The sequence below is a fragment of the Eschrichtius robustus genome, chromosome 14 (assembly GCF_028021215.1).
Source record: "Eschrichtius robustus isolate mEscRob2 chromosome 14, mEscRob2.pri, whole genome shotgun sequence".
NCBI classification, from domain to species: Eukaryota; Metazoa; Chordata; class Mammalia; order Artiodactyla; family Eschrichtiidae; genus Eschrichtius; species Eschrichtius robustus.
Genome location: NC_090837.1, coordinates 21,527,690 through 21,555,040, shown reverse-complemented (window position 1 = coordinate 21,555,040; position 27,351 = coordinate 21,527,690). Strand labels below are relative to the sequence as shown.

The following is a 27,351-nucleotide window of genomic DNA, read 5'->3' as shown; positions in this document are numbered from 1 at the left end:
TGGCGTCAAAGCGGCTTCCCCGTACCAACAGTACAACAAGCTCGCAAGATGGCGGCAGCCAAGCAAGTCTTCGCCGAGGAGGGGGGGGGGGGTGAGGCTGACGCACTTCCGGGGCCGCCCCTTCTCCGTGACGTAAATTCCCGCCCCTCCCTCTCGAGAGACGCCGTTGCCGTGGCAGCGGTCGGGGAGCCGGGACAGGTTTTGCCGGGGATCCCAGGAGCGGCAGGCGCACCTGGGGGCAGTTTCATGAGCCGACCAGACACAGTGGCTGAGGCTGCGACGCCGGAGACTGGTGAGACGTTTTACATCTCCCGCCGACGCCCTCGCACGCACCCCACGGCCCCGGCCCCCCTCCCCTTTACTCCACCAGAAGATTCCTCTCTCCCTCCGACCCCCGCCTTCCAAGGCCCCCGCTCTCTCCCATTGGCCTCCCACTTTGGCCAAAGCCCCGCCTCCCTATTCCCCCAGCCCCCTCTTTTGCTTTCAGGCCCACCTCTTTCAGACCCCCTTCCCAAATCTCAATCCCTAATTCCCACGGGTTCCTTTTCCCGCGGGCCTGCCTTTTCCAGTTCCACCCCTGCCTTCCATAGTCAAGCCCTCAAACCCCGTAGACCAATTCAAATCAAGGCTTCTTCTTTAGGCTCCACCCCTCACGCCCGCAGGTTGGTCCCTGCGGACCACTTCCCCGCTCCGCAGTACATCTCGAATCCCGCCCTTTCCGCTTCCCCTCCTGAGAGCCTCTCCTCCCTTTCCCCTCTCTCCCAACTCCTGAACCCTTGCCTGGACTTCAATTTCTTCACCTGTGAAATGGGGGGGTGGGGGAGGGGGGATAGGAAAAGATGCCCTCCCAAGTCTCCTCCCCGTCTCTCTTCCTCACATACACACCATAGCTGGCTTATGCCATTGTTATTATTAATGTTGAATTATAATGATAGTTAGGCTTTATTGAACACGTACCATGAGCCAGACCGTGTGCCAAACACTACATGCATTCCATCATTTATTTCGTATAGCAACTTACTTACAGGTGAGGACAGTGAGGTTCACATCCTCAGTTCACATGGTGGAGTGGGAATCCAAACCCAGGTCATTCTTCTCTACTAGTGCAGTTACTTACTCCTTTGTCTTCACTGGATTCCTTCAGTGTCCCCAGGGATCCAGGCAATTAGCACTCCTGAGTCAGAGACTGACACTGCCATTTAGATGGTTTTAGAGTTTCCAAAGTGTTTCCATGGGTGCACTGGCCAGGAGGGAGGCATAATCTTTACCTGAGGGGTAGAGTCCCAGGGGTCACGAGAGAGAAGCAGGAGAAGAGAGGGAAGGGACTCGAATGTTGAACGGGAGTGCAGGAAAGGCTCCTTCACTTCTCTGCGAGTTAAAAGTCCACCTTGGGCTGAGGGGCCTGAGGAGAGGCAGAGTTACCTGCTGCTCCCACCACAGGGTAGTGGTGGCTCAATTAGTGCCAGCACTTGTGTGATCTCAGGAACAGTGCGGGGCTGGCAGCTTCAGGGCGAGGGTTCTACTCAGGACCCAGGAATTACAGAGAAAGCCTGTGTCAAATGTTCCTTCACTTGACACACACACACACACACACACGTGTTTCTTAAAACAGGCTTGTATCTGCAAACCCCCACTGTTCAGAAGAAACGACGTAGGGTAACCTCAGATGTTTTTCTATGTTGTGTTTTGCTCTCATATATTCTTACTGCTTTGGCATTTGCTGCTGCTCATCAGAACCAGAATCTAACATCTGGCCCCAGATGGCCCCAGATGGCAGCTGTAGTTATTTGAGGGTGAACCGGTTACTGTTTCTTTTTTTTTTTAATTTTTATGTATTTACTTATTTTTTATAGTTGGCTGTGTTGGGTCTTCGTTTCTGTGCGAGGGCTTTCTCTAGTTGCGGCGAGCGGGGGCCAGTCTTCATCGCGGTGCGCGGGCCTCTCACTATCGCTGCCTCTCTTGTTGCGGAGCACAGGCTCCAGACGCGCAGGCTCAGTAGCTGTGGCTCACGGGCTTAGTTGCTCCGCGGCATGTGGGATCTTCCCAGACCAGGGCTCGAACCCGTGTCCCCTGCATTGGCAGGCAGATTCTCAACCACTGCGCCACCAGGGAAGCCCAAGGTCACTGTTTCTTAATGTCTGCACAAGCAAGCTCCTGAGTTCCAGGTGCTTTGCCACCTGAAAACCCTTCCTCCCGGGGTGGGATTTCTTGCTTGCTGTATTTATTTCCTTCCTGCCATTCCAGGAAGGAAACCCAGAATGTTTCAGTCGGTTTTTCTGTTTGTTTCTGCCTCATTCTTTGGGGACATAACACCTCATGGGTGGCAATATCTTATGAGAGGCCATCACTGGGGCAACATTTGTATGTGGGAAGTGGACCTGTGTGTGTGTGTGTGTGTGTGTGTATTGTGGGGACTCATCACCCCACCTGAGGGTGGAACTGTAGAGCTGACACACCAAGACTTGCCCCCTGCAGAGACCCTCAGACATAGATGGTGCTTCCTGGGGGACAGTGCTCTGTGTGCCCTGCTCTGTACCTATCCCTGACACAATGCCCAACATGTAGAAGATACTCAGTCACCATCTGCTTAATGAACACAGGATCTGACCCCCTACCCCTGCACTGTCCGATATAGTACCCACCAGCCCATGTGGTGCTGTATATGAAAATGGTGGCTGGTCCAAATTGGGATGCGCTATAAGTGTCAAATAGACATTGGATTTTGAGACTTAATGCAAAAAAATAGACTTAATATTTTATATTGATTTAACATTGAAGAGATATTTTGGGTATATTAAGTTAAGTAATATATGTTATTAAAATTAATTTACCTCTTTCTTTTTAGTTTTTTTAATGTGGCGAGTATAAAATTTTAAAACCCATACATGGCTTGCATTATATTTCTTTTGTCCAGTGCTGCTCTAGAAGTAGTATGGCCTGAAGACAGAGCAGAGATGTTGGACTCAAGAGCCCCAGCTCCCTGAGTGATCTTGGGCTAGCCCCCTAACTTCCCAAAGCCTCAGTTTCCTCATCTGTTTAAAGGAGGTGGATTTGGGGACTTCCCTGGCGGTCTAGTGGTTAGGACTCTGCGCTTCCAATGCAGAGGGTGCAAGTTCAATCCCTGGTCAGGGAACTAAGATCCCACGTGCCACGTGGTGCAGCCAAAAAATAAAAATAAATAAATAAAGGAGGTGGATTTGGGAAGTGGCCGACAGTAGGTCCTGTAGTCAGAGCCAGCGGTGCTCAGGCTCAAGGCTGGCAACCCCACCTGCCCTTTCCCTCACCCCATCCTCCAGCCTGAAACAACCCCCTTCTTCTGGGACAGCCTCCTCCCTGCCCCCCACCCCCAGGAAGCCCTCCCTGAGTGCCCACTCCCTCACTCTCCCTTCATCCACTCCCAGGGACTGCAGAGCTGGACACGGGAAGCCAGGCACCTGGCTGAGCCTCTGACCCTGAGCCCGAAAGCCCACAGGCAAGTCCAAGAGCTGGGGACACTCAGACATCCAGCTCCACGGACAGGCACCTGTGCAGAGGTGAGGACAGGGCCCAGTCCTCTGGGAGGCCGGAGAGGCTGGCTTGCCCTCAGGAACCACCCTGGGGCCTCTGAGTTTCCCTGCACCTGTGGGCACAGGCAGGCCCTCAGGTCCCAGCCCAGGTGGCCAGGTCATACTGCAGTGAACTCAAAAACGGTCTATGTGCTCACAGGGAGACGCATTCCCAACTGCAAATAATGACTCAATGATTCCATGCCACTGTGGTGTGTACTGGGAGGGAAAAGCACAGGCTGCTTTGAGAATGTGTAACAGGGGACCTCACCAGCCCGGGGACCTGAGGGAGGCATCTTATTTAGACAGAGTATGGGGAGGAAGCATATTCTGCGGGGGTGAGACGCCGAGGTGCGAGGGGGTGCTGGGCAGAGGGGAGAGGGCGACCCTCAGGAAGGCTGGGGCAGTGGTCTGGGGGAGGTGGCGGGTGTGGAGCAGTGTTGATGGACAGAGGTGGCGGGTTCTCAGTGTGGGTGGGATGTGGAGCTGGCAGTACTGGGTGCCTGGATGTGGGGATAAAGGAAAGGGATTCGAGGAAGTGCCCAGGTGCTTCCAGTGAGGGTGCCATTTTCTGCGATGAGGAAGGTTGGGAGGTGGAAACAGGTTGGAGGAAGAGAGGTTTCCCCGCCAGGCCTGGACTTCCTGGGGGCCTGAATCCTGCCCAAGCAGCCCCTGCTGCAGGGTGGGGCTTTGGTGCAAGGAACTTTCTGCTGCTGAGAAAACCACAAAGGACAAGGGGCCCCACTGCAGGGTGGGGAGGGACCAGGGCTCGGCATCCACAGGGCTGCTGGCTCTGACACCTGCTGTCAGAGGCCTGCGAAGAGCCATGGGAGGGGCCAGACCTTCTGAGTCAAGGGCCAGGGATGGTTCATCCAAATCACTGTCTTCTGATGTCCACACATGGCAAAGATGGAAGGGGAGCAATCTGTGCGGGCCGCAGGGGAGAACAGGAAATATGGAAGGTAGACAGCAGCTCCAGACAAGGATGGTCTTTGCTATTGTTACTGCTAGTAATAGTAATCACAGTAATAATAGTTACTATGGCTGCAGAACTTTTACTGGTGCCTTGCCCTGGACCAAGCACTTTTTAATTTTTTTTTTATTTTTTGCTGCGTTGGGTCTTCATTGCTGCCCGCAGGCTTTCTCTAGTTGTGGTGAGCAGGGGCTACTCTTTGTTGTGGTGCGCGGGCTTCTCATTGCGGTGGCTTCTCTTGTTGCGGCGCGTGGGCTTCAGTAGTTGTGGCACGAGGGCTCAGTAGTTGTGGCTCACGGGCTCTAGGGTGCAGGCTCAGTAGTTGTGGCACATGGGCTTTGTTGCTGCGCGGCATGTGGGATCTTCCCAGACCAGGGAACCAACCTGTGTCCCCTGCATTGGCAGGCGGATTCTTAACCACTGCGCCACCAGGGAAGTCCTGGACCAAGCACGTTACTTGCAGATACCACCTGGCCTGATGGGGGACGGTGTCCCCATCTTACAAGTGAGACAGCTGGAGCTCAGAGGGGTGCAGTGACTTGCCCATGACCACACAGCCAGAAAGGGGCAGGACTGGGACCCCTGTATCAACATATAATGGGCCCCCTGTCACCAGAGTGATTAGGATAGCTATCCATACAAATTTTCAGGTGTTCCTCTCTTACACTTCAGGACTTGTTTTCCTCCCAAAGTCAAGGTATTTTAAATTTTCTTTGTGGATTCTTTTTTCTTTTCTCCATTCAATTACTAGTCGTTCATTTGTCAGGGAGCATCTGCAATAGGCCAGGCCCCAGGCTGCCATACTGGGGATACCACAGTGACTGAGGTGCGGTGAGGACCTGTCCTGGAGAGCAGAGGCCATTCCTCTGCGAGAGCGATCAGGGCCAAGATGGGGGAAGCCCAGAGGGAGTATCTAAGCCAGCCTGGAGGGTGCTCGGGGAAGGCTTCCTGGAGGAGGTGATGTCCGGGAACCCTGAAGGATGAGAGGAGTTAGGCAGGTGATGGGAATTGGATGGGGGAAGCATGACTCAGATGGAAGAGACAGATGGGCACGGATTCAGAAACGAGTGCCTGCACAGGAGCTGCTGCTTGTAGCTGATGGTATGTGGAGTGGAGGAGAGGGGAGGGGAGGTGACTAGAGAGGACAAGGGGAGGGGTGTGCCTGGAGGTAGGCTTTCTCCCCAAGGGCCAAAGTGAGTCCTGAGGGGCTGTTGGCCAGTGTGATGTGGTCAGATAGGCTTGGCCCAGGTCTCCATAGCAGAAGTGGATCAGATTCCAGTGGGCAGGCCTGTGGCCCAGCTGGAACTGCTGCTGCAGTCCAGGCAGGAGACGAGAGTGGCCAGGGGTGGTCCAGTGCTCCCCATCATACTGTAGCTACAACTGTCTTTTCGTTGTCAGTAGCCATCCAGTGCTTTGCTCAGGGAGGGAAGGACAGCAGGTACATCCTCATGCACAGCTGTATCCACCCAGCACTTAGCAGGGGCCTGGCGCACACAGGTCCTCAGAGGGACTTGTGGACCGAGGGAATCAGTAGTGTGGGCGTGGGGTAGGGTGGATGAGAGGGAGGCTGGTGAGGTCACCCATAAGCAGGTCCCGAAGGGGCCAGGGAACCGACTTCTCCCCAGGGTCGAGGTTGGATTTCAGCAGGTTTTCTGGGGTTTTCAGAAGCTTCCTGCAGCAGCAGCCGCATGGCTCTGGCTAACGGAGATCCTCTCTGTCCACCCCAGGAGCCACGAGGATGGCACACCTGCTGGGCAGCCAGGCCTGCATGGACAGCCTGCGCAGGGACCTTACTGACCTGCAGGGTGCCATCGTGGACGTGTTCTCGCGTGCCGGGCCCGTGCGCTTCCCCTCCTGGAAGTTCCCTGACCGCATGGCCTGTGACCTGGACATGGTGGCCCTGCTAGAGCACTACGACCACGTGCCGGGTGACCCCGAGTTCACGCAGCTGTCCCACGCTGTGCTGCTGGAGCTGGTCATTGACAGGTGAGAGCCTGGACCAAACCTGGTCATCTCAGGATGTTGGCACCCACCCCATAAACCAGTAGCAGCCACAGGATCCACTTCTGGCGGGGGTGATGACATTGATGACAACAGTCACCTTTGACTGAATGCTGTCGGGGGCCAGCTTGGTTCAGGGCCCTCACAGTGATCTCACCTGTGTCGTGCTGTGCTGTGTGTCTTATACTCCACCCTCAGGGAGTTGCTGGCCACCCTGTTGGTCTCTGTGACACCACAGCTCTGACGGCTACTTCTCCAGCCACTGCCAGCTGCTTCCTTAGGGTTTCTGTGTGTCGAGGACACTACAGCTGCTGCTCAGACTTTCCATCCCAGGCTGTTTTTCCTGTCCCTTCCATGTGTCACAGGGCCAGACACAGGATGTGCTTTTCCAAATCCTGGCCCTGCTGGGAAGGAGGCCAGTGGATTCCCCTGCAGCCCCACCACTTCTACACTGTCATTCACATTAGCATGGTCGTCAGCCTCCACTCCCTGGGGACTGCAGCCCAGGCTCCACGTGCTCCAAACCTTGCATGCTAATGAAGTCACGGGGGACAGACAGGCAGGGACCCCAGCAGTTTGGGGATGACCTGCCTGGAGACAATTAGAAGCCAGGGTAACCACTCAGAGGCCTGGAGGAGCCAACGGTGTGAAAGTACTACCTGGACCCTGTAGGGGGCTGAACATGTGTGAGCCCAGAACACACCTTCCTTCCTCGTTGTGCCCTCTGCTAGGAGTGCCCCGCCTACTCGTCCCTGGACTGGCCGAGCCCGTCAGGGCCCAGTTCACCCATCCACCTTCTAGAAAGCTGGTGCTGACCCGCCTTCCCACCCCTCACCTGGCCCCTCTGTCCAGGCCACTCTCCACCCTCCAGTGCTGCTCATTCATTGTCCCCATTCACAGAGGAGGACACCTTGGCCCAGAGAGGGGCAGGGCCTGGAGCGGTCAGCACCCCCTCCCCCAGGCCCTCTCTGCCCAAGGGCACAGTTGGTTTGGGATGACCCTCCTGCACCTGCAACAAGTTGAGGTCGTTTATCTGGCCATATGTTTTGTAAACACAGTACCTCTTCTTTTAAAACAGCCTGATTCCCACGCAAATACATACTTCTCTTCCCAACAACCCTTTTCCTTACAATTAGCCCCTGACTCAGGGTAGGATAGGGACCTGGTCTCTCACTCCAGTCTCCATTGTCGCAGAAGCAGCTCGTCCCACAGGAGAACCCCCCCCCCCCACCAACTAGAATCAGGAAACCGCAGGGCACACTGCTCTGCACACTCACCCTGAGGCCGTGCGCAGCCTCCTCCGCTCTGGGGGTCTCAGCTGGGTCCTCTGCGAGGTGAAGGCTCTGAGCCACATGATGGAAGGCAGCCACTTACCCAGCACTTTCTGAGGACTCTGGACACAACCGAGGCAAGGCCCGGCCTCCCAGAGCCTCCCAGTCCAGTGGGGAGCAGCCAGGCAGAAGTGCTTCCACCCAGGAGGCCCCGAAGGGGCCCCAAGCTTAGCCTTCAGGGAGGGCTTCCTGGAAGAAGTGGCTCTTGGGTCAGGCAGAGCATATTCTGAGATGCTCCGAGTCCCTGACGCCCGGGCCGGTTCCCAGAGCTGGAGGCTGTTGGTCGTGTGGTGTGAGGGCACACTGGCGCTGGGCTCTGCCCCAGCCAACCCTGCCATCTCTGCCCACAGGCTCCTGCTGCTGCTTCAGAGCTGCGCGAGCTACTTGGAGAACCTTGGCTTGGAGCAGACGGTGCCCCCCGCCAGGGCTGCCAGGCCCTGCATGTCTGTGGGGCTCACAGTGCGGCGCTTCTGGAACAGCCTGCTGAGGCTGGGCATGCTCATTCAGCAGGTGGCCCCCCAGGTGGGTCGGCCACCCGCTTCCCCAACTGCGGTCACCCTCACACCAGTCCACCTGCCCCAGGCTCCTCGCACACCACATGTGCACCACATCTGTCGCTGGCTCCACTCTGGAGCCCCCACTCAAGGCCCATGCAGCCTGGCAGTTCGCAATGCAGGCCTCGGGGGTCATGTGTGGGCCACCTGGTTCTGCAGTTTACACTATGGGGCTTTGGAAAAATCCTACCTAGTCTGAACCTCAGTTTGTTCATCTGTGCAGTGGGGGTGATAACAGTCCCTACCTCCCAGGGCATTGTTGGGGAATGGTGTTTGTAAGAACCCCATTTGTTATGGGTTATTCCGTAACCCTCACAACCACCTGGTGGGCAGGACCACTGTCACCATGATGGGAAGGAAACTGAAACTGAGAGTGGCTTCAGCAACACAAGAGCAGACAAGTCCGCTAAGCAAGGGCCCAGTACCCGGCAGCTGTGTCTGTCACGGTGTTACCCTCCCAGTGCCACGCATGTAACAGCATGGAGCCTGGGCTTGGTAAGCTGGGGCAGCAGAAAGGAGAAGGTTCGCTCTCTCACTCACATTGGTATCAGATACCATCTGATGGTCTGAGCATCAGGAGTGGCTGCTGTCACAGAAATCCCCAGAGAGCTGGTCACCTCCCAGGCCCATCTCCCTCACCTGCTTTCCCTTTCTTTTCCTGACTACAGAAAAGGGCAAACCAAGGGGAGACCCCCACCTCCAAGCCCACAGCCAAGGGCGAGCCAGCCAGGAGCCCTGAATTTGTGACCGCCAAGCTCATCAAGCCCGCCTCCCCAATGCCAGGCTTGCCCCAGACCTGCCAAGAGCTGGACAGACTCTCTGTCCGCATCTCCCTGCCGTGTCCAGCCAGGATGGCCGAAAACGCCAGGAGTGTCCACTCCCAGACCGTGGAGACAGCCCTGGTGCCCTGTGATGCGTGCACCAGCGTGCAGGGCAGCCTGCGGGAGGTGGGCAAGATGGTCATCAGCCTGTGTCAGAGCCAGAACTTGCCCTCGTCCTTAGGCCAGTTCCAGCATCTGGTGCAGGACAGCATGGGGCTCAGGCCGCTGCCGGCCACCACCGTGGGCCACTGGGCGGCCGAGCAGAGCAAAGACCTGACACGCCTCAGCAAACACATGGGGGCCCTCACTCAGCTTGTGGGGCCCCTCAGGGCCCAGCTGGAGGAGGCTAAGGGGCAGAAGGACAGACTGAGGAAGCAAGTAGGTGAGCTGGAGCAGGCCCTGCAGCGGGAGCAGGGGGCACAGCGGCAGCAGGCGGATGAGGCCGAGCAGCGCCTGGCCCAGTGGGAGCGCGACAGGCAGCAGCTGCTCGCAGGTGTGTGCCTGAGGCCGGACCCTCAGTGCCAGGCTCTGCCACAGCCTGAGCATGGGCTTCCCCAGGAGCAGACCCCGCAACGGGGCTGTGGGTGCTGGGAGTTGGTGTGGAAGAAACCTGGACTGGGAGTGGGCAGCAGACGCAGGGAAGGGAAGGCAGGGGAAAAGGGGTGTGCTCATCAAGCCGGTTACACTGCGGGCAACTGGAGCTTAATCCCACTGGGGAACGCAGGAGCCCGTGTAGAAGTCCGAGTCGTCCCACCAGAGGGGCGAGGGAGCGGCAGATTCATACACTCACTCCTGTCGGTCACCGAAGGGGACTCCTGGGGAGCTCATCCCCTGGGTAGCTCCAGCCAGCTGAGGCCCCTCTTTGGCTTCAGTAGAAGCCGTCAGGCAGAGAGACGCAGCTATGGCACTCACAGTGGGCCAGCTCCTGCTGAAGTTGTGAGGCCTGAGGGAGTTGGGCAAGTCACCCCCGTGGAGGACACTGAAGCCCAGAGAGTCAGCCAGCTGACAGGAAGCAGAGTGGACAGGGACCCAGGCCTCCTGGCACCTCCCCAGAACTCCTCCCACAAGCCCAGGCACTCCTCCACCCTGGCCAGGGCTGCCACCATGCTGTGGGGTGCACTGGGCGTTGAGGCTGCCAGCCAGGCCCAAGGGAGCCTCTGAAGGGCCTCTCTCTTGGCTGCCATAGAAACAAGTGACCTCAAGACAAAGGTGTCCACCCTGGAGGGGGAGCTGAAGCAGCAGCGGGAGTCCACGCGGGCCGTGGGTGAGGAGCCCTGCCATGGAGCCCTGTACTGTGTGCCCTGTGCTCGGTGGCTGGACCAGCACCCTCTGTTTCTGTCTCCTGGGCTTCGGGGGCAAAGCTAAAGGGAACCACAGAGGAGGCTGGGTCTGACAGGCCACACTGTTGGGTGATGCCACCTCCCACCCAGAAAGTACCTTCTGTTTTCAGAACCCACCTCAGGCAGGGTTCAGAGCCCCATTTTGTGGCTGAGGACACTGAGGCCCAGAGATGTCCTCTGACCAGCCCCCACCTCCCAGGTCTCGTCCTGGGTCAGAGGCAGTGCAGGGACTCCCCAGGGCTCCCCCGCTCTACCCCTTCCCCCGCCCGCTCAATCCTGCAGAGACGAAGGCCCAGGAGCTGCAAGAGGAGGCTGAGCACAGGGCGGAGGCTGAGAGGCAGGTGCAGCAGCTGGAAGAGCAGGTGCAGCTGCTGGCAGGGCGGCTGGACGGAGCCAGCCAGCAGATCCGCTGGGCCAGCACAGAGCTGGACAAGGAGAAGGCCCGTGTCGACAGCATGGTCCGCCACCAGGAGGTGAGGCTGGGAGCCTCGTCAGCGCCTGGGCTCCTGCAACGAAGGCTGCAGGGAGAGAAAGGGCTCCACTGACGGCGGGGAGACACTGGAGACCTAAGGAGAAGAATTCCTGAGTGGCGACTGTGACTGGAAAGAAGTGGGGACGAGGTCTGCTTTCCAGGCGGGGCAGGATCTCCAAGCTTGGGGGTCCTGGCCTTGCCAGGGTTGTGGTCTGCTCCCTTCTTCCCTCCACCCCTTCCACTGCACGCATGTGCACAGACAGATGTAGCACAAGGGGGTGGGCTTGGATACAGCTGCCTCCTTTGTCCTGCGTGGCTGGGCCTGGCCCCATGGGCCTCATGGCCTCCCTCCTGCCCATCCCGGCTCAGTCCCTGCAGGCCAAACAGCGAGCCCTGCTACAGCAGCTGGACACCCTGGACCAGGAGCGTGAGGAGCTGAGGGGCAGTTTGGACGAGGCCGAGGCCCAGCGGGTCCACGTGGAGGAGCAGCTGCAGCACGTGCAGAGCGAGAGGGAGCAGGGGCAGTGCCAGCTGCGGGCCCAGCAGGTGCGAGCGGGCAGGGGCGGCACTTCCCTTTCTCTGCAGGAACCTCCAGCCAGCTAAGCACCTGCGGGCCTGCCCCGTGCCTGGGGAGTGATGGTGATGGGGTGTCCCCAGGGGGCTGGGAGCCGGTCCTCAGCTCTGAGCCTCCCCTGCCCCAGGAGCTGCTGCAGAGCCTGCAGCGAGAGAAGCAAGGCCTGGAGCAGGCAACAGCGGATCTGCAGCTGACCATCTCGGAGCTAGAACGCGAGCTCGTGGAGTTGAGGGAGCGGGAGAGGCTGCTGGTGGCCTTTCCGGACCTGCACAGGCCTGTGGAAGCCCAGATCCAAAGTAGGGGCCCGGGGTTGGTGCGGAGGGCACGCCGGGGCTGGGGGCGGGCAACTGAGGGCTCATCAGGGCAGGACACGGGTCCACAGCAAGGGTGGCAGAGCCCCCACAACACACAGGTGCTGTGCGAGTTACCCACTCCTCTGTGTGGATGGGGACACAGAGGCCCAGTGGGGAGGTGACTGCTCAGAGTCACACAGCCAAATCCAGACCCAGGTCTGGCTACCTGTGTAGCCTGTGCTGTGTACCACGTCACAGGCCAGTCCTTGCTCAGCTTCCATGTCCCCTGTCCTGGCATCTCCCCAAACTACACCGTGGGGCCAGCTCCAGGGGCACAGCCCCAACTGTCCAGTGTCCATGGGAGTGCCAGGGACCCATCTCAGTGGAAGACTGACTGCCCGGCGACGTGGGCTCTCGTCCTAACCCCTCCAGCCCCCTGAGGCTCTGGGGTGAATCCCCGTGCAGCGCTGTTGGGATGATCCACTGCAATCTAGCTTGTCATGATAAGTCGTCACTTGTGAGTGCTGGGCCCTTGTGTTACCCTGTCAGCCGCCCCGCGAGGCAGGTAGCAGCCGCTTGTGACAAACCAGGAAACTGATAACCAGAGCAGGCAGCACCTTGCCTGGGTTCAGAGTCAGGGGGAGCATCTGTCCCCCCAGCAGTGGGAAAGAACATCCTTGCTGAATTCCTGAGACTCATATCCAAGGGCTGGCTGTGGCTTTGGACGAGTCACTGTCTCTCGGGCCCTCCGAAAACAGGTGGCCTTGGAAGAGCTTCACTTTCCTACCTATGTGCTAAATTTTTGGTGAGCTCCAGGTCCCCCTCAGCTCTCAAATTCTGCAAGGCTTTGGTCACCTCCCAGCAGGCAGGGGGGTAGGGAGCGCGGGGGGAGTGGGGGGAACAAGGCCTCAGGAGAGAAAAGATGAGGTGGGAGGTCCAGTATGCTGACCCCGCCCACCTGCAGGGCCACCGGCAGGGGACCCTAGGCACATACCGGCTGGCGTGTCTGCCCTCTGAGGTCCTGTCTCGTTGGGCACAAGAGGCAGACCTGATGGGGTTGGGTGCCAGATAGTGGGTCTCCACAGGCTCTGGCAACGTCACGGACGACATGGAGAAGCAGGTGCAGGCCAACGACATCCGTATCCGGGTCCTACAGGAGGAGAACGGGCGGCTGCGATCCATGCTGTCTAAGATCCGGGAGGTGGCCCAGCAGGGGGGCCTCAAGGTGGGCAGCATGGCTCCCCCACCTGAAAGGGGCCGGCCCTTGGGGACTTGGAAGAGGCCCCCAACCCAGCAGAGGTCTTCAGCTTCCCCCGGGGAATCTGCCGTCAGCCCAGCTCATTGCACATGGGGCTCTCATGACAGGTGGCTTTAGGCTGTGCTTTTGTGAACCATCTTCCACGATTCAGGAAGGCATGAGGATGTTACCGTGCCTTCTAGCTCCAAATCCCCCCTCTAGCCCTTTGAACCTTTATTTCAAGTGCACCAGGAGCCTTGTGAGAAGGCAAACCTTTCCACCCTTACCACGGCTAAGGACAGGCCCTGGAAGGCTTTCCAAACCCTGCCCCTCAGAGGAAGGGGCCGTGGCGACAGGATCAGGCCCTCCCGCCTCCTCTATGACACCCTCTCTGTCCGCTGCAGAGGGGATCCTGGGCCTTTCTGAGCTTGGTTTTCTTTGCAGCTGATCCCACAGGACCAGCTCTGGACCCCTCCCAGCAAGGGAATCCACGGAGCAGTGCCCCCAGCCCAGGCCCAGAGAGCATCTCCAGGGTGAGTGAGGCTTTGTCAGAGGCGGGGCGTGTGGGGGTGGGGTGGTCCCCCTCGCTCACAGGGGATCTTGCCGTCTGGTCCTCCCTCAGGCCCCTGGGCAGGCGGCACTCACCTTGCAGCAGGACGGCCAGTGCGGGCAGGACCCTGCCGGGCCAGCCCCAGGCCTCCCCGCCTCAGCAGCCCTGCGGTCGACCCAGCAAGTCCTCCCTGGAGGATGTGACCCACTCGACCAACTGTGCCCAGAACCCCATCCGGGCCTTGGCCAGGCTGAGAAGGAGACTGTCACCAAGCCGGGGCCAGGCCGGCCCTGCATACCAGCCCCAGGAGCGGCCCACGTAGCCTGCAGTGGAGTGGGGCTGGAGGGCGGGAAGCTGGCAACCCACCCCATGTAATAAAGCCTAGGCCATCTGCTCACAGCGACCTTGGCCTCACCACACTGGCTCAGCAGGGCAAGAGTCCTTCCTTCCCTGTCCTGAGTCCCCAGCCATGTGGGTCATTGGCCAGCAGAGGCCTGGCACACTGTGCACCCTCAGTAAATGGGAGCTTCCTGCCTCCCTCCTGATAGGGGCAGTGGGGGAAGAGGACACACCGAGGGCAGAAAGAAGCTTCTAGCACCTGGGCGATGTGAAAGGCAGTCTTTTGATCCCCATAGCAAAGGCTAAGGGGTAACATGGACTCAGTGACCCCCACCAATAAAGAGCAGGGTCAGGGTAGGGGGTGCGCAGGGGAAGGAGAGCAGCCGCCACGGTGGGCCCGGTGAGGACACCTGAGGCAAGGAAGGAGTCAGAGGCCGGGGTCCTGGCTCAGGCTCACAGAGGCAGGCAGGGACCACCCAGCTGTGAACCTGGGGATGGGGACATTAAGGATCCAAGAAAATCAGCCCCCCTTTCACTGCAGAACGCCTCACCTTCAGGAAACACAAGTCAGAAAGGGTTTCTCTAAATCCAGGAGGTTGGATCCCCAGGAGGCCACTGAAGGCAGGGCAAGCGTTCACCCAGCCAGAGAGCGGGACACCCCAAGCCAGCCCTGGCTTTCCCAGGCCTGTCCCTTGGGGCCAGGGCACTGATGCCACCAGCCACACCAGGCCTGCAGTAGTCGTTTTCCTCACGAAGCCTCCAGCCTGTCCTGAGCCACCCCGCCTGTGAAGGACAGGCGCTAAGACCTTGCTGAGGAGTTCTGGGTGTGGGGGTGGGATGGGAGATGCTCTTGGCTTTCTATGACAGTTTTCCCTGGTCAGGAGGCCAACAAGTAGAGCACCTCAGTTTACAGAGAAAAGTCAAGAAGAGCTGTGGGTGTAGCTGAACTGGCATGGCCACGGGCTGCCCAACTCTTGCTTCTGTGGAGCCCGGGGGCTCGCTGAGGGAGCCTGGGCTGTCTGGACTGGGCCCCTCACAGGTGAGAGCCAGCCCTCAGGTGTGCTCCCTGAGGCAGGGGGCCCAGGCCCAAGTGCAGGGGGAGGACCTGTCACGGCCCGGCTCCTCTCCGCATCCATTCAGTAGCTCACAGGTCTGTAGGTCAGACGTCCGGGCCCTGTGTGGGTGGGTTCTCTGCTCAGGGCCTTACAAGGCTGAAATCAAAGCGTCTGCCAGGGGTTTCCCTGGTGGCGCAGTGGTTAAGAATCCGCCTGCCAATGCAGGGGACACGGGTTCGAGCCCTGGTCCGGGAAGATCCCACATGCCGCGGAGCAACTAAGCCCATGCACCACAACTACTGAGCCTGTGCTCTAGAGCCGAAGAGCCACAACTACTGAGCCCGCGTGCCACAACTACTGAAGCCTGCACACCTAGAGCCCGTGCTCCGCAACGAGAAGCCACCGCAGTGAGAAGCCCGCGCACCACAACAAAGAGTGGCCCCCGCTCGCCGCAACTAGAGAAAGCCCACGCACAGCAACAAAGACCCAACGCAGCCAAAAATAAAAAATAAAATAAATAAATAAAACTTAAAAAGCATCTGCCTTCTTTTTGCAAGGGTGTGGGACAGAATCCAGGCTCATTCTGATCGTGGGCAGAATTCTGGTTCTTGCAGCTGTCGAACTGGTGCCGCTGTCAGGGCTACTCTGGGCTCTGAGAGGCCATCCAACTTCTTGCCACGTGGCCCCCCCATCTTCAAGTCGGCAACAGAGAATTTCTCAGGCATTGAATCCCCTCCATGGTTCAAATTTCTGAATTCCTCTCCTTCCACCAGCTGGAGAAAACTCTCTACTTTTAATGGGCTCACGTGGTTAGGTCAGGCCCACTTGGATGCTTTCCCATATTAAGGTCAACTGTGCTATATAACATAACCTAATCATGGTAGTAAAATCCATCAGCGTCATAGTGCCAGGATCACATAAGGCGTGTCCATGGGGGCTGGGGGAATCTTGGGGGCCATTTTAGAATCCGCCTCCCACGGGCAGTAGACTCCAGGGCGACTTGTTTATCTTAAAACATCCACACAAATTTTACATCTTATGTTAAAATATATCCATGTTTATTTTAATATTAAACCTCCCATACCCCAAATCTAAAAAAACGGATGCCCCTATAAGATGTACATTTATCCTGTGGCTTCAAGTATCCTGGTCAGCAACCTGTAGCCCCACGGAGAAGCACAGGACTAGATGGTTTCTAAGGCCTCTGGTCCCAGCCAGGCCCCAGAAGGGAGCCCAGCTGGACAGGCCATGGGACCTGCAGCTGCCGGTGCCCAAGGACCGAGGGTAGCAGGCAATGGAAGGGCCGCTAGGTTTAACATCATAGCCTTCACCAAGATGTGTCATGGAATATGGTCAGGCTAGAGTGCCCCCAAGGCCGGATAGCTCCTCTCCCAACCCACCCCCCAATAAATAAGCACAAAACCTGGCCACTGCAGCCTCAGCCCCCAGGGATGCCCTGACAGGCAGGCCAGAGAGCTCCCAGAGCCCTGGGAACAGCAGCACTGCCCACACCCTCTTCCCCAGGTCCCTGGCCAGAGAGTCCTGGGAGCTGTCTGAGCGGAGGGCAGGCACCCCAGGATGGCAGAGAAAGGCCCCAAAGCAGCCTCTCTTCCTGCCGGGTCTGGGCCCTGCATCCTCAGCCTGGGGGCTGTGGTCCCTCCACCCCAGTGTGGATGTGGTGGGCACCTTGCCCCTCAGCAGGGGAGGCCCCTATCCCTCCTTCCACCCATAGGGTTTTCTGTCCTGTTCCCCCTGCCGTCTTGTTCCAGGCACCCAGGGCCCAGGGCCGGGATGCAGGTGGAGGGGTCCCTTCCCCACATGCAGAGACCCAGCCGGGGCAGCTAATCATCTGAGTAGCGGTTCCCTGCAGGAGAGGAGAAAAAATATCAGGGAGGGAGGTGTCAGGTGGGAACCAAGTGGAGCCGGTCAAGGGCCCCCACCCTTGGTGCTCACCCAGGACGTTGAATTTGCACAGCGGGCAGGTCTGCTGGAGCATCAGCCAGGGGTCCACGCAGTCTCGGTGAAACTCATGCTTACAGGGCAGCACCCGGAGCCACTGCAGGGTGGGGGAGAGGGCTCAGGCCACAGGCACAGGCCTCCAGTGGGGGTAGCAGGCCCCACGCCCTCACCTGAGCTGGGGAACTGAAACCCCTGTGACCTGCCCCACCCCCATGCTGCTTTCCATAGCTCTGGTGGGGCTGGGTGAAGGCCTGGTTGGGGTACTTCTCAGGTCTCTTGGGAGCAGGGTAGGGGGCATCACGTGTCAGCCGAAGGCTGGCCTCTGCCCAGGGCACTAACTTGCTTGTTGCAGAAATAGTCCAGACACACGGCGCAGGTCTCAGCACCAGGCTCCGGGGGGCCCTGTGCTGCCCGGCCCAGCCGGCAACGCCGGGTCTTGAGGGACGCCAGCCTCTGCACCACCCGGCGCTTGAGCAGGTCCACCTGTGGGGGAAGGGCACACAGTTCCCGAGGGCTGGGGACACCAGGGCTCCCGAGGGCCCCCGAGGGCTGGCTCCCACCTGGCCTCGGGGCTCCCGCTGGCTCTGCCGGGATGCCTGCCGCTGAGCTTGGACCACGAGGCCTGTGCATAGGAGCATGGCCACCAGCAAGATGGTGTTCCACAGCTGTTGCAGGGGCTTCTGGGGAGAAGAGCAGGGTGTCAGGGGCACTGGGGCCACCCCACCCTCTTTACCCAGTAAATCCACCCCAAGGACCAGGCAGATGAGGTCCATGGGCACCATGACCCCGGAGGCGCCAGGCTTCCTCTTCTGAAGCTGCTGTCCCCCACCTCCGCCCCGTGCTCTCTCAGGGACTGCCCCAGCTCCACCCTACATCAGTGCTCAGCCCAGGCCAATCCTGGGCAACAAACCTCGTGCTTGTGCACTCACAGAAGCAGCTACTGACAGCCTCACAGATTCCCCAGCCCAGGACCCCCATCCCTACCCAGCACTCCTCCTGGTCTGCTCTCCTGGCTGCCATCACCCACCCACCCACCCCCATCCAGGCTGAGCATTCACAGCCTGAGAGGGTGCTAGTCCCTAGGCCCTGCCTCCTCACTCCCTAGAGGCCCCGCACGCCCCTCCTCTCCTCCCCACTCTGCTGCTCTTCAGGTGCCCTGCTCAGGCCTCACCCACCCAGTTCCCACCCACAGTCACAGGGATCTCACCTGCAAACCCGATTACACAGCACCCCTACTGGACCCTTCCCTCTGATGCTCCCCTCCCGCCTCCTCCGCATTCCCCATCCTCAGGAGGAAACCCAAACTCTTCTACCAGGGGGCCCTCAAGGCCCTTGATCTCCACCCCTCCCCCCTCCCCCCTCCCATGCTCCCTGCCCCTCCCACGTCTGTGCCTTTCCACACTGTTCCCGGTCTTGGGAACTAATGCTCTTCTTCCACGCTCCCTCCCTTGGCTTATGGCTTTGGACACCTCTTGCTCTGGAAGCTCTCCCTGACCAACCCTGCCAGGCAAATGTTCCCCCCTCACCTCCCCTGCCACCCTCCTCATACCCACTCTGCCCTCAGCGGTCCTCCAGCTCGCGCTGGTCGGAGGGAACCACGTCTGAGGTACCTCACTTCGCCTTTGAGAGGCCCCCAGGGGGACACACTGACGTAGACTGAACTGCCACCATATCCAGTGCGGCAGACAGGCTGTGACCACTCAACAGCTGGCTCAGGAGATGACACAGCGGAGGAAGCAAGACCCAGCCGCTGACCCACCAGCACGCGGGCCTGCGGATGTGTCACAACTAATAAATGCATTCGTTTAAAAGTTTTCTGCCACCGTGTTCTTCCCCAGCCAATGCTGAAGTTCAACTGCCAACACGTGGTGGGAGAGGGGCTGAGAAGTGATTTGATGGGCAAGGTTGGGTGCTGTTAGGGTCACAAGATGTTGCTTTTGTTCAGGGTGGAAGCACTCTGGGGGCCACTGCCAAGAGGGGTCTGTGAGCCCCAGCTTCACGCTCTGTCCCACCCTTGCCCCCTGGCTTGTGTCCCCGTCCCCTTTCATCCATGGTGGGATAGTGACACCTACTCAGGAAGCTCTCCCGAAGCCCCTAGGCTGAGCTCAGGCGCCTTCACCATGACTGGAGGGCCATGCCCCTCACCAGCTCAGTCATCACCCCAGCATGTGACAGTGTCTCTGGCCTAGCTCCTCTCCTGATGGGGCCGCATGAGCCCAGGGCTGGAGCTGTCCTGTCCTCATACCCCCTGCCATGCTGAGCCAGGCTGACACGTGGCAGGACTCGCGCGACCTTTATACTGTAAGCTCTCTGGGGCAGAAACTGGAGCTCCGTGCTTTGGAGCGGCCAGTGAGTTCTGGGTGGGCCGAGGGTGTGGCTGGCCTGGAGCTCTACTGGAGGCCAGAGACCCCATCTCCCCAGGCTCGGTGCATCTTGGGGACCCCCACGTGAGGAGAGAGGGCAGGGTTGGGCCTTGTCCATCAGAGCAGTAGGACATGGTCATCGGACTTTTCTGATACATGCTGGCTACAGCTCTGGACGCCCAGAGGCTGGAGGAATGGTGAATGGGCCCTAGGGCTGAGAGCTGGCCCTGGCTGGCCTTCAGACACCTCAGCACCCGTGGGCTCCCAACACCTGTACTGGCCCACCCCGGCCAGCAGCAAGGTCAAGGCTGTTCAGCTTTGCCCTCACAACCAGCCAGCCTCACCTGACCTACAGTACGTGCCCACCTCCTGGCCTCTTGGGCACGCTCCCGGCCTGCTCCTCTCTGAGCTCCAGGCTTTCTGCCCGCACCTCCTCCCAGTCTCGCATCTGACAGCCCCTCACCAAATGCCTGCCCCTCCCAGAAGTCCATGTGGGCTGCCCTCCACGGGGAGAGAGGGCGGGCTCTCTCCTCTTCCAGAAAGCCCTTCCTTCCACTCCCGCAGCCTCACTGCCCGCTCCCTCTGCAGAACTGCGGTTCACGCTGCTCAAGCGAAATCGTGCTGTCTGGGCTGCCTCCGTGTAAGTTCCTCTTCTCTGCCTGTCTTTGAGGCCTTGAACGGCAGAGCCGGGGTCTTCCAGGCCTTCTGTACCCTCCACAGCCCTTCTCACGGAGCCCCAAATGTCCTAGAATATCAGAAGTCCTTTGGTGACTGTTGACTTACTCGAGCACTCATAACAATACAGGTATTGTATCAGAGCAGCCACCCATCTGCTCAGTGCCCGCCGTGAGATTTACATTCACGATCTCAACAATCCTGTGGCCGTGTGCTATACCTGTTCACAAATGAGGAACGTAAGACCAGAGGTTAAACACGCAGCCTAACATTGCCCAGCTAAGGTTTCAGAGCCTCATTCCAAGTCTGCTTGACTTGAAGCTGCCTTGCACGGCTCCCCATCCACCAAGGCATGCTGGAGGCTGCGTGTCAGGAGAGCGGGGCAAACCTGCCCTGCAGAGTGGGGATTTGAGAAGTGCTTGTAGACACAATACCTTTGACCCTCTCTATGCTGAGCACTGGGAAAGCCAGAGACAAATAAGACACAGCCTGGCCTTCGGGAGATAAAGTCACAGTCCCCAACGGTCACACAGGATGGGCTGTCCTAAGAGGCCTATGAAGGGCCTGACAAAGCACTGCTGTGATTTAAAAGCAGGAGAGGGGGCTTCCCTGGTGGCGCAGTGGTTGAGAATCCGCCTGCCAATGCAGGGAACACGGGTTCGATCCCTGGTCTGGGAAGATCCCACATGCCGCGGAGCAGCTAAGCCCGTGTGCCACAACTATCGAGCCTGTGCTCTAGAGCCTGTGAGCCACAACTACTGAGCCTGCGCGCCACAACTACTGACCCGCATTCCTAGAGCCCCGTGCTCCACAACAAGAGAAGCCACGACAATGAGAAGCCCGTGCACCACAACAAAGAGTAGCCCCAGCTCGCCACAACTGGAGAAAGCCCACGCGCAGAAACAAAGACCCAATGCAGCCAGAAATAAATAAATTAAATAAATAAATTTCTTTTAAAAATTAAAAAAGAATTAAAAAAATAAAAATAAAAGTAGTAGGGGGGCTGGGGGCCCAATGTGAGGGAGGCTTTCCAAAGAAGGCAGGAGGATGAGTTGTGAGGGCTCTGGCTGGACTGGGACATACAGAGCTGGAGAAAGAGGGTGTCCAAGCCTACAGACAAGCCCCGGTGGCAGGAGACCGGGGCGTGAGTGGAGACCGGTAAATGGCACAGAGTGGCTGGAGTGTAGGGAGAAGACTGGGAAAAAAACGGTGAGTGATCAGGAGAGCTGTGAAAGCCAGGTAAGGAGTTTGAACTTCATTCTGCAGGTGATAGGGAGTCAAAGAAGGCTTCTGAGAGGGACAGGGACGTGACAACAGCAGCAGCTAAGGCTGACTGTGCATGACCCCGGGTCAGGCACCACATTGAGCACCCACCCGGCCCCTGAACCCTCACAGCAGCCCTGGGAGGTGCAAGGGGTGGTCCTCCCCACCAGGGCAGGAAGAGGCCACAGGACTGGAGACAAGTCATGTGTGTGGTCCCCCCACCCCCACCTCCTCTCCCCAGGCACCCACCTGCTCCTGGGCCCGACTGCCTCCCAGGCACACCAAGTCCTGCCATCCTCCGTAGCTGTCCTTGGAGAGGCCACAGGTGGTCCACAGGGTCAGCTTCCACTCGATGTTGGCCGACAGGGACTCTCCGCTGGTGATCTCAGCCGTGGCCTGGGTCCTCCTGGGAGGGAAGGCCAAAGGGGCCAGATGGAAGGGCTCTTGGGAGGAGAGGCCCGGACCCACTCACCCCAGCCTTGTGGGAAAAGGATACCCCCGAGCATCACCCCACAGCCCTTCTGCTTCGGCCCCCACGCCTTTCCCAGCCAGTGGTTTTTCTAGTTCTCATAACAGCCGGCCAAGCAGGCCCTCAAGCACAGGGAAGAGTCAATCAGGAATCTGGCTTCCTCCTTGTTGGAGCCAATCACCTCCACGTATAGAGCCCATAGAATCATCTCCTTCTAGTCCCCTCACCCGTTTTTCAGACTAGGAGGCTACAGTCTCAGACTAACAGGGAAGGCCCTGGTCCCAGGACGCCTGAGCCCATGACAAAGCCAAGGACCCTAGCACCCAAGCCCAGTCCTTTGAGCCCAAACCCCAACTCACTGCAGCAGTGCCTCCAACAGCTTAGTGACATTGGAAGAATAATGGAGGACGATCACTGGTCTGAGCAGAAGCTGGGATATGTCCAGCTGTAGGGGGACAGGGAGGTCAGCCAGGCCAGGTCACCCATTCCCCAGCCTACGTGCCCCGAAAGCCTGATCCGGTTTACCTCTCGGACCACGTTGTGGTTCAAGATGAGGAGAAGCAGGGCAGAGGCTCCCAGGAAGAGCGCCCTCCGCATCTGCAGGACAGAGGCAGAGGCTAGCACACACCCTGCCCACACACCTGTCTCACCACCTGTGCTCATAGTTATTCTCAGCTCCTGGCTCTGTGGTTAGCATTTCCTCTGGACAGATCAGCTATAAGCTCCCTGAGGTCAAGGGCAAAAACCCTTATTCCTCTCACCTTCCCCCCAGATGCTCTGGGGGACCCAAATAATACTGTGCCTTCCCTGGTCCAAGCAGGGCAGGCCTGCCCATCGACCCCCAGCAGGAACTCCCCATTGGATACTCTCAAAGTCTGGCTGAGCTTCCTGACTCTCTCTGGCCTCCTCCCACCTCCCTGCTGCCAACCACACTGACTCCAGTCTACCTCTGGGGTCCCTTGCCCCAGCCAGGCCCAGGGCTTCTCTGGAAGCTCCTTAGGGGCCCACCTGGTAGTCTGGTTCTAGCAGTTGCCTTGAAAACCCTTCCTCCAGCCCCCTTTCCACATACACCCCCTGCACCTGCTGAACCAGAGCCTTAGGATAGCCCTGTGGGCCGCTGTCCTGACTCTCCTGGTGAATCTGGGCCTCCTGCTCCTTGCCCACGTACGCCACTGCAATCCAGCCTTCTACGGGCACCTCCTGCTCAGCATCCACGATGTCCATCTGTGGGGCGAGGGGCCATGGTAGAGGGAGGAGGGGAAGGAAGGGGGATCGGTCACACAGATGATGCAAGGCCAGGGTTTGGGAACGAGTCTGGAGGGGAGGGCATCTGATCTCAGGTTCTGGAAGCCGGAATGCTGGGGGCCTGGGCAGCCTGGGGAAGGGGCGCTGGGCTGACAGGGCTTGGTCCAGGATGAAGGCTGGATCTGGGTGCAGGGTCTACGGCGGGGCGGGGGCCATATGGCTCAGCGGCGCTCACCAGCAGCAGGCGGCCACCCAGAGGGAGCGCCGGGTCGGCCTCGGGGCCGATCCTGACGCCCTCCAGCAACAGAGCGTCCTCCCGCGGCAGCCTCACGTCCACCCGCACGGCGCGGGCCCCGCCCCGCCCCGCCCTGGCAGTGGGCTCGCTGCCGTCCGCCGCGGCCCCGGGCCCCGCCAGGCCCAGCCAGAATGGCAGCAGGGACAACAGCAGCAGCAGTGGCGACGGCGGCGGCGGAGGAGGAGGCGGCGGCGGCGACCTCGGCGCGGGGCGAGCGGCGGGGCCCATGGCCGGAGACAGGGGCGCCGGGGGTCCTGGGAACGTGGGGAAGCGGAGAGAGCCAGGCCGCAGCCGGACAGGGCGGGACGCCGAGAGGGGCGGGGGCGGGGCCGTGGCCGGACGGGGAGGAGCGCCGGGAGGCGGGGTGGGCTCGCGGCGGCTCCTGCACCCAGACCCGGCCGCGCGCGCCCCCTGGTGGCCGTGGAGAACACAGGCGCCGGCGGTCAGCGGGGCTGGAGCCGGGCGGAGCCCAGGTCAACGAGCAGAGGTGGGAAGTCAGAGGAGGCGCTCCCAGCTTTCGGTTGTCAGACGGCGGAGACCAGACGAAGGGAGACCGACGGAGATAGTTGGAAGATAGTTGGCGACTTGGGGAGCCGGAGGCACGATTGGGGCCCCAGAAGGGCAGCAACGAGGAACTTCTGGGGGTCTGGACGCTAGCCCTTGCTCTGGAGCCGCCCGACGGTCACACGGTTGGCCTGGTTCTCCATTTCTCCACCAGACTGAACTCCAGAGACTGGCGTGACAGGCGTTCGGGGGGCGGGGAGGGGCGAGATTGAAGCAGGGGTCCTGGAGGGGCAGAGAGAGGGGCCAGGGACGCCCAGCTAACACAGTTCCTCAGTGGGGCCCAGAGGCTGGGTTTTCAGGCCTTGAAACGGGCACGATAGAAGACCAGCACTGCCTCACCCCCAACAAGTCATGTCTGATGCCCACCGGAATGTGAAAGTTCCACGGACGGCCCTAAAACTCGTCCTTCTCTCCCAGGGGTTGCTGCTGCTGGAAGCTGGCTCAGTCTGAAAACTTTAAAAAAATTGTGTCGTGATAAAAGGGCAAAGGCCTGAGGAGCCATGGACACTCTTTCCCCCAATATTTTATTATGAAAAATTTCAAGCATGCAGAAAAATTGTAAGAATTTTACAGGGAACACCTGTATAACCACCAACGTTGAACTATCAAGATGCTCCTGAAGAATAAGATGGAGAGAATAAGACAGTCTGAGATCAGCCTGAAGTCAGACAAATAGGGCATCAAACGCAGAAGCCAGAAACTGACCCGCACACAAAAGCATGACTGTGTAAGAAGAAGCGTTGCATTTGAGGAGAGGGGAGGAGGCAGTAGGATGGACTGTTTGATAAATTGTGCTAAGGGAATGGGTTACCATAAGGAAAATAAATGGTATTAGACTCCTACTGCACATCATACACAAAAAATCAATTCCATGTGGATTAAAGACGTAAATATGAAAAGTAATACCCTAAACACTTTTTAGAAAAAAAAATAGGAGAATATCTTGGTTACTTCAAGGTCAAGAGAGATTTTTTTTTTCTTCCAACTTTATGGAGATATAATTGACATACAGCACTGTATAAGTTTAAAGGGCTACAGCATCATGATTTGACTTACGTACATTATGAAATTATCATAAGTTTAGTGAACATCCATCGTCTCAGACAGATACAAAATTAAAGAAATGGAGGACTTCCCTGGTGGCACAGTGGTTAAGAATCTGCCTGCCAATGCAGGGGACATGGGCTCGAGCCCTGGTCCGGAAGACCCCACATGCCGCGGAGCAACTAAGCCCGTGTGCCACAACTACTGAGCCTGCACTCTAGAGCCTGTGAGCCACAACTACTGAGCCCGTGTGCCACAACTATGGAAGCCCACGCGCCTAGAGCCCGTGCTCCACAGCAAGAGAAGCCACCGCAATGAGAAGCCTGCGCACCGCAATGAAGAGTAGCCCCTGCTCACTGCAACTAGAGAAAGCCCGCACATGGCAACAAAGACCCAACGCAGCCAAAAATAAAAAATAATAATAAATTTTTAAAAAAAAAGAAATGGAAAAAAATTATGATGATAACTCAGGATTTACTCTGAACAACTTTCATATATAATATTCAGCAGTGTTAATTCTATTTATCATGTTGTACATTATATCCCTAGTACTTATTTATCTTATAACTGGAAGTTTGTAGTACCTTTTGACTGCCTTTATCCAATTCCCCCTCCCCCAGGAGAGATTTCTTACTACATAAAAGCAGATTATAAAGGAAAGTACTGAAAAAAATTCATCCACAATAAAAAATGAAAAACTCTGTTAACCCAAACATTGTAATAAAGCGGCAGGGAAAGCCACCAAATGAGAAAAGGTATTTGCAACCAAATGATTCATATGCAGAATATACAAATACATAGATATGGGCACAAGATACAAATAGGCATTTGCCAAAAGAGGAAACAAGAATGGTCAATAAATATGAAAAGATGCTCAACCTAATCATTAATCAGAGAGATACAAATTAAGGTCTTATGAGAGATCAACTGGCAAAAATTTGAAGTCTGACAATGCCAAGTGCTGGTAGGAATGTGGATCTGTACACTGCTGATGGGCGTACAGCCTGGTTGTGCTGGTACAGGACAGCCACGCTGGTAATAATTGTACATCAAATAAAACTGGAGATGCACACTCTCAGGAATTCCACTGCTGGGTATACAGTGCACTCTAGAATAGTGGTTCTCAACACAGACTGAACATTAGAATCATTTAAGGATCTTCTAAAAAATACTGATGCCCAACCTCTACTCCAAATCAACTGAATTGTTATCTCTGGAGGTGGGGCCTTTGTTGTTGGAAATGAAAAGAAGCTTGCACACCAGGTGACTCTGCTGGCTGAGAACCATTCCCTGGGCATGTGCAGAACATCCCTATTTGAATAGTAAAAGACTGAAAACAGCCCGACTCACAATCACTAAAGAGATAAATCGTGATCTCTTCATGTGTAGCGTACAATGCAATAGAGAAAAATGAATGGACTAGGTATGTGTATCACCATGGATAATACTAACAGAATGCTTAGCTCAAAAAGCAAGTCTCCAAATAATACATGCTATTTAAGTTCAAAAAAATCGACTTAAGGTCAACATACAAAAATCAGTTGTGTTTCCACACACCAGCAATGAATAATCCTAAAAGGAAATTAAGACAACAATTCTATTTACAATAGTATTCAAAAGAATAAAAATATCTGGGAGGGACTTCCCTGGCAGTCCAGTGGTCAAGACGCCGGGCACGGGTTCCATCCCAGGTTGGGGAACTAAGATTCCCGCATGCTGCGCAGCGCAGCCAAAAAAAAAAGAATTACCATCTGATCCACTTCTGGGTATATCCAAAAGAAGTGAAGGCAGGGACTCAAGTGTTTGTACACCAGCATTCATAGCAGCATTGTTCACAATAGCCAAAATATGAAAACAACTGTTACTGAACCAGGTTTGTTTTGCCCGTTGCACAAGCCGAAACGCTGGGACACTGAGGTTTGCAGCAAAGAGAGGGTTTATTCATAAGGCAGCCAAGTTAGGAGATAGGAGAAGTCTCAAATCTGCCTCCCTGAAGGCAAGGGGCTCCGGGGTATTTATGGGATGAAGATAAAGCAAGCAGGGCAGTCTGAGGCATGGGGAGTGTGGGGAGCGTAGGGAAAGGCGATTGGAAAAAGGGGCGGTAATCTTCATTCTGCACAGGCGTAACTAAACTACAGGTCTCTGCACGTTCATAGCACAATCTGAGGGTGGAATTTTGGCCCTCTGACATCAGAAGGTCACCAAGTGGGCACTCGAGCATGCCCAGTTGGAGGGTCAGTGGTCCTATCCAGTCTTAACCAGCTCACCTCAAATTAGGCACAGCTGACTCTAAGTTTCTGGAAAACAACTCGGGCAAATATCTTATTGTTTAGGCCACTGCTGCTTGGAGGACATGCATCTTAAAATGACCTTGATTAGTGAAGGCAGG

The 27,351-nt window shown here is 57.5% G+C and overlaps 2 protein-coding genes across 4 annotated transcripts; one reads left to right on the top strand and one right to left on the bottom strand.

The window, feature by feature from the left end:
- The first annotated feature begins 48 nt into the window (after positions 1–48).
- On the top strand, positions 49–14,115 carry CCDC157 (coiled-coil domain containing 157). 2 transcript variants are annotated; one of them, XM_068562245.1, is made up of 12 exons: positions 117–292; positions 3,402–3,533; positions 6,246–6,504; positions 8,201–8,372; positions 9,073–9,718; positions 10,412–10,489; positions 10,848–11,038; positions 11,407–11,583; positions 11,739–11,907; positions 12,990–13,129; positions 13,586–13,674; positions 13,764–14,115. In XM_068562245.1, the coding sequence occupies exons 3-12, from the start codon at positions 6,257–6,259 to the stop codon at positions 14,011–14,013; spliced, it is 2,160 nt and encodes a 719-aa protein (XP_068418346.1). In that variant the 5' UTR covers positions 117–292; positions 3,402–3,533; positions 6,246–6,256; the 3' UTR covers positions 14,014–14,115. The 2 variants fall into 2 exon arrangements, with proteins under 2 accessions (XP_068418345.1, XP_068418346.1); XM_068562244.1 differs by lacking the exon at positions 3,402–3,533 and having other exon boundaries at positions 49–292.
- A 1,997-nt stretch (positions 14,116–16,112) lies between these two features.
- Positions 16,113–23,664, bottom strand: RNF215 (ring finger protein 215). Of its 2 annotated transcripts, none has more exons than XM_068563663.1 (9): positions 23,295–23,664; positions 22,895–23,038; positions 22,340–22,411; positions 22,174–22,259; positions 21,595–21,751; positions 17,605–17,724; positions 17,384–17,527; positions 17,039–17,141; positions 16,113–16,949 (listed from the first exon to the last, which is right to left on the bottom strand). In XM_068563663.1, exons 1-9 carry the CDS (start codon positions 23,580–23,582, stop codon positions 16,927–16,929), a joined length of 1,137 nt encoding a protein of 378 aa, XP_068419764.1. In that variant the 5' UTR covers positions 23,583–23,664; the 3' UTR covers positions 16,113–16,926. The 2 variants fall into 2 exon arrangements, with proteins under 2 accessions (XP_068419764.1, XP_068419765.1); XM_068563664.1 differs by having other exon boundaries at positions 17,605–17,721.
- Positions 23,665–27,351: the final 3,687 nt, after the last annotated feature.

Bases quoted from the DNA above. Each gene is read 5' to 3' on its own strand.
- CCDC157 (XM_068562244.1), top strand. From the start codon at position 49: ATGGCGGCAGCCAAGCAAGTCTTCGCCGAGGAGGGGGGGGGGGGTGAG. The intron at 11,584-11,738 runs GTGCGAGCGGGC...CCCCTGCCCCAG, and splicing joins GCCAGCTGCGGGCCCAGCAG to GAGCTGCTGCAGAGCCTGCA. The intron at 13,675-13,763 runs GTGAGTGAGGCT...GTCCTCCCTCAG, and splicing joins GCCCAGAGAGCATCTCCAGG to GCCCCTGGGCAGGCGGCACT.
- RNF215 (XM_068563663.1), bottom strand. From the start codon at position 23,582: ATGGGCCCCGCCGCTCGCCCCGCGCCGAGGTCGCCGCCGCCGCCTCCT. The intron at 23,039-23,294 runs GTGAGCGCCGCT...CTCGCCCCACAG, and splicing joins TGGGTGGCCGCCTGCTGCTG to ATGGACATCGTGGATGCTGA. The intron at 22,412-22,894 runs GTGCAGGGGGTG...TCTGTCCTGCAG, and splicing joins CTAAGGCTCTGGTTCAGCAG to ATGCGGAGGGCGCTCTTCCT.